Source organism: Passer montanus, unplaced genomic scaffold, assembly GCF_014805655.1.
Source record: "Passer montanus isolate IOZ18808 unplaced genomic scaffold, ASM1480565v1 scaffold50, whole genome shotgun sequence".
Taxonomy (NCBI): domain Eukaryota; kingdom Metazoa; phylum Chordata; class Aves; order Passeriformes; family Passeridae; genus Passer; species Passer montanus.
The window spans coordinates 1532602-1538601 of NW_024369930.1; the positions used below are offsets into that span (position 1 = coordinate 1532602).

A 6000-nucleotide genomic window follows, 5' to 3' on the forward strand; every position below is an offset into this window, starting at 1 on the left:
TTTTCTTGTCACCAGCATTCATTCTTATGTTATTAATCACCCAAGTGTTCAAGTTGTATCAAGCCAGGTCATACACATCTTAGGAGAACAATCTCCTCTGGTAGGTAGGGAGGTCAAGTTAGGGAACAAAAACTGTTTTGTTGCATTGAAGTATTTGTAAGTATACATACATATATTTAAAGCATGTTCAGAATAGTTACATTAGCTGCTTTAAATATTTTTGTTTTGTTTGAATAAGTAGTAAATTACTAAGAATTTATTCTCGGTGAGAGAACAGCAAACAGGTCTGTGCCTTTTCTGACTGCATCAACACATGCATTTAGAGAATGAAGTTACATTCTAGGTATGAATTAATTCAGAAAAAAAACCCCAGTATTTTGAACAGCTGCTTTTTGAATATTTTTTTTTTATTTGATCCTTAGTAAATTTTTTTGGTAAATTTTTTGTAAATTTTTCACTTAGGCAGAACCCACTTCTACGCATGAGGGTTTTTATAGTAAGGAACAGGGAAAAAAGAACCTTTCCTGCAAATGGATCTAGATTTGACTGCAGATAATGAGACCTCAGTAATACAGCTAAATGTATCCATGTTTACTCTGCTGATTACAGGCTCAGGTCTTCTGTAGTCTTTCCAGCAACTCCATCTGACATAGTTGAAACAGATCTTTGTTCAGCAGCAGTAGTTACTAAGGAGTAAATTCTTAATTCCCCAGACTCTTGGCATTATATCATTTTTTCCAAAATATTTGAGCCTTTCATGATAACAGATGACTGGCAAAGGGTTTTCCATTTTTGTGGGTTTGGGAATTCTTGGCCTTACCAAGTTAAAAGGAGCAGTTATAAAGAAGTAGCATGGTTAGAGGATAATGTGGCGCATATATGAAAAATAACTATTGAAATTACCACTTTTTCCCAATACAGATAAAAGTGGGTGATCACATGATCCGGACAGAACAGGGTCTGTTGCTACGAAGTCTTCACCGGAGAGACTCTGGTGTTTATTTTTGCCATGCTGTGGAGCACGGCTTCATGCAAACCTTGCTCAAGGTGACCCTGGAGGTGATCGATAATGACCACCTGGAAGAGCTGCTCCACAAAGAAGAAGATGGTGATGGCTCCAAGATCAAGGATGCGACCAACAGCATGACCCCCAGCCAAAAGATCTGGTACAGAGACTTCATGCAGTTGATCAACCACCCCAATCTCAACACCATGGATGAGTTCTGTGAGCAGGTTTGGAAAAGAGACCGCAAACAGCGCCGGCAAAGGCCTGCCAACGCGCAGGTGAACACAAATAAGTGGAAGCACCTACAAGAGAATAAAAAAGGTAGAAACAGGAGGACCCATGAATTTGAGAGGGCACCACGTAGTGTCTGAGCTACATTACCTCTAGGAACCTCATCCAAGTAGAAACTTGTATAGACAGATAACTGGAAAAAAATGCAATATTCATGAACTTTTTCATGGCATTATGTGGATGTTTACAAGAGTGGAAAGTTCAAACAGTTTCCACTCGGTTTAAATAAAATCCATTTCTAATTTTCCTAGCAAGTCCTTCTTCTCTGCTCTGATTCTAAGACCAGAAAGACCAGAGTTTCAAGGATGATAACTCACCTGGACCTAGGTTACTGCTCAAAAACTTCCGCAAGTATTCAGCAGGCAAGTTTTGCTTTCTCTTTTGACAGAGATATAAAGAAAATAGTGTATTTCATGCTGTCATCTTACAGGAAAGAAAAACAAGCCCCACCTTTCATCATCAGCACTACCATTTCTAGACTTATATAAAACTGCATGAACTCATTAAGCTGATGAACGTCTAAACACGTGATTGGACACAAGGATTTTGTTCTTGTTTTGTCTACCAGTTCTCCTGTTTATATGTGCTAGAAGAGGAAAAACAACACTGAATGAGATTGATTGTGGAAATCTGAACAACATAAGCCATCCATCATCTGGAAGAAAAAAAATATGTGGAGTACACTGGCCTACTACTGATGACTTCTTTCAGCTTTGATCTAAAGATGTATTTTATTAAAAGTATAATTTAAATATACCATGAAAAAATATGCAGCAAACATTAGCTCCTTTCTAAAATAGATTAGACTTTTTGTCTTAGAAATATTGTACTTTCTAATTATTGGTTTAGAGGAAAAAAGACAACTTCCAATTATGACTGCTTTACTCTTTTGTTTGGGAAAACTTCCAGGGGAGCTGGTCACACTGCAGTTAGCCTCCTCCCCTGTCAGTAATCTATATGACATGTAACTTCAAAGCAATTTTAAAACTAAGCTATTTTAACATGAAAGTCACTGTATGGCATGGAAGTATTCTGCATTCTGTTTTTCTAACTATGGTATTTGAAATTATTCAACTTGTTAATACCTTGCTATAGATTGAACCAATGAAGAGGAGAGCATTGATTTTCAGCTGTATATTTTTTTTTAATTAAAAAAAAAACAAATAGCATTAAAATACCCTCTGCTAATTAGACTCTTGCTTTCTTGGTTCATATTTGTGAATGCTAATATTTAAATACTGATGCTCACAGACTGTCATATATCCATGAGCAAAGCTCACATTCAGTTTAAGGAGTTGTGTTCCCAGCTCTGTGGTAGAGATTTGTCCACTCTAATGACTCTCAGTGCTCTGTTCTTTCTGTGGGCCAGATCACCGAAATGCACAGGAACAGCACTAGGCCACATAAATAACAACCCCAAAGCCAGCTCCCCATTTTAAGATCTGAGGGACAATTTTACGTGTGAGTGAAATCTGCTGAAGTAGTAAATAGGTGAAGTTCAGCTTAAAGAATAGTTAATACTAACAGAAAAGTTGGTCCTGCACTTCTGTCTTATTCTATATACAGGAGAGCAACAGAGTAAAACAGACAATGCACTTGCATCATGAGTGTCAGTTTTGGGTTTATAAGTAGTGGATTTATTCACCTCAGCACAGATGTGCCTTTGGTCCCCAGTTCTATGGTGTCCAGTTCTTTTGCGATCATCTTTCTCCAGCCTCCCGTATTTTATCTTGGTAGAGTCTGTAAATGACAATTTCAAGTAATGTCATTGTGGGGAAAATTACTAGAACAAAATCCTTAGTTTGCTAAAGGAGCTTTTATATAAAAGTGTGTCTGCACTGATGACTGATCTGTTTTGTTGTTATTCACTCTGTGGTATTTAATTTATCAATTTATTGCTACGCTATCAACCAGCCTTATCAGACACAATATAACACAACTGCTGTGACAGCATCTCTCACGATGTGCCCCAGCCTCCTTGCCACTCACTAATTCAAGTATCCTTCTGCTTAGTGAAGCCTTGGCTTCTTGCCTGTGTAGAAATTGGATTTTCACCAACAGCTGAGTTACTTCAATCCCCTTTGAATTCTTTGAAGGGGATGAACTTGCAGGATTCTTTTTGTCATTTAATTCTTCAGGATAAAAAGTCATTGAATGGTCTAGGACAAGGCTGTAGGGCCATGATTTAAGAAAGTACTTGGGAATTTATTTTAAAAGCAGCTTTAAGTCTCTTATGTTTAACCTGACTCTTGTGAACTTCAGTATGCTGGTAAATTCCCATTATTTCATAATGTGCTGAATATGGATGAATTAAAACATATGTTCAACTATGTACTTTTCTGTACAGATGTATTAGTTTTTCAGCTCAGCTTATGGTTAATTTCTGACCACTGTTGTCAAATGAATTATTTAATTTTAATCACAGAACATTCTTTAGCCTTTTGTGAAGGGTTATTGTCTACCGTCTAGTTACTGCAATACTCTTTCTTACAAAAGGAAACCATTTTAAAATAAACCTCAGAGAATTCACTGGGAAAATTTCAGATTGATTTCAATGCACCCCAAATCACTTTGTTTCCTTTTTACAGATTCATAGAATTGCTATGTAACTTTTTTTTCTCTTCCATGTTCATAGCAGCTGGTTCTATAGGAACTCCTTAAAAAAAAACCAAACCAAAACCATCCTCTTTTACAATGCCTGAAGAGGAAACATATTAAATCGAGTCAGAATTCTAAGATATCTTTTTCTATACTGAGAAAGATAATCTGTGGGAACAAAATCATGGAAGTTGTAACATTTTTACCATGACCTGGCAGTCTCATTGAACAATTGATATGATCATATCTTATAAACTTCAGCACAGTCCTCACTGACACGAGTAGTCTTGTTTAAGTTTTTGTATTTGTTTATATAAAGAAGAGGGCAAAAGATCAAGCCAACAGTGGAAATTTTTGATTTTTAGGTTCATGTTGTGGTCAAGTTAAAGTAACATTTCATGCTGATGTGAAATGAACTTCTTTTCAAAAAGCATAGGCCTTAATGAATTAATGTATAGAAAGATGCCCTGCAGCTTCAGTAAGATTCATACTCCCATTTATGTCATTATTGTTAAAAGCAACATAAAGTTTGAAAGTAAAGATTAAAGTGGTATTTCTCTAAATGGCCAACAAGACACTTTAAACCTCTAGTTACAAACTTTAGAAGTAAAAAGTTTTGTTTAAGCTGGAGAGAAGCAAAGGATTTCATTTATGACCAGAAAAATCTATTTTCATTCTTTTAAGGTATTCATCTGCAAGGAACAAAAATATATTTAATCTTATTCTTATACTCTTTGCACTTGCACAGATCACTGAAATGGGAATTCGTTCTGTGGCTCCTAAAAACTGTATGATTATGTTAAACTATAACATCAAACTGAGAAAACATGCATCTCTGCAAAATAAAGTTAAATCTTCATGACCCAATAAAGTCACTATGTAAAAAAATTAAATTAAATGCATGTGAATGCGCATTTACTGTTCCTTTTTATGTATTATTTAGTGAATATCAATGGTATGTGTTTAATAGTTCAGTTTTTGCTACCTACACATTAGTCAAAAGAGATGTAAATATTTTTGACTAGGTAAGGAGGTACAGTGTAAAGTACTGTTATCTAGAGGTACTCCATTTCGGTGTGTTCAGCAAAATACTAAAATGCAAGATTATGCCACACAGGTGATAAGGTGGTTTATTTGCTATACCAGTGTCTGAGTTGTGTGCTTATTCTTTAAACGCATTCCTCACTGGGTAGTAAATAATTCCACTTCTGTATTTATCACTTCAATTCAGATGGGAACTAGAAAACTGGAGAGAAAGTGTAATGAAACTGCTGCTGTAAATTATTTCTTTTAGCATGTATTCAGTTGTTAAATAAACATTTCTTCCAAATATTTGAAGTTCAGTGTCTTGACTGTTTACACGGAAATGTGCCCTGTAACCTTCATGAGCATATGGAGTGCATTGTTGCCAGTATAATGCTATCAGTATGTATGAGCTCTGTTTATTAGGCCAGAAAGATTGCTATTAGTATTAATGGCTTTTTTGTGTGTGTCTTTTTTGAAGGCTACAAACTAATAAGCCTGAAATGAAAGGCATGAACTTATCTTCAGCCTATCTTTTGGCACAGCTGCTGAGCTTGTGCAGATAAAGCCATACATATACACACCCCCACTCTCAACTCTGCCCATGAACCAAACTGTAAATCAGCCTGGAAGCTACATGAATATGAGCAAGTTGCTGTACTTGATGAAATTGCACTCTGTGCAATGCTAATGACTTAGGACAGCTATACTGCTTTCTTTTGGAAATGGGCTTGCACAGAAAGCAAGTGGAATAAATCAGGTTCTGTCTGATACCAACATACCCTTGTATCCTTAGGTAAACTTAGCAGCTGTTGGGAAGTGCTTAGGAGCTCCATCTAAAAGTAATATGCTGTGGCACTGAGCACTGTGCAAACAGCTAATAAGACAAATGGCTGTCCTGGAAAGCATGAGGTTTAAATACACTGGACAAGAAGTGGAGGAAGGAAAGTATTGTTATTTCCATTTGGCACATACAGAGCTGAAGAATCAACCAGTAGTACTGAGCTGTCACTAATCCGTTCAGCTTCACCCGTGCTCCTTCCTGTAGGGCAAGGATAGAGGAGTCTGGTTCAAAAGGATGC

The 6000-nt window shown here is 36.5% G+C and overlaps 1 protein-coding gene across 3 annotated transcripts in view; it reads left to right on the plus strand.

The window, feature by feature from the left end:
- The window catches only part of SEMA3A (semaphorin 3A), a 278963-nt gene extending 273730 nt beyond the window's left edge, over positions 1 to 5233 (plus strand). For 2 of the 3 annotated variants that reach the window (XM_039723771.1, XM_039723770.1), the window contains one exon: positions 922 to 2149. In XM_039723771.1, coding sequence (XP_039579705.1) covers positions 922 to 1377 — 456 coding nt within the window. In that variant the 3' untranslated portion in view covers positions 1378 to 2149. Of the gene's footprint in view, positions 1 to 921 lie in introns of all 3 variants that reach the window. The other variant, XM_039723769.1, reaches the window with a different exon arrangement.
- Positions 5234 to 6000: the final 767 nt, after the last annotated feature.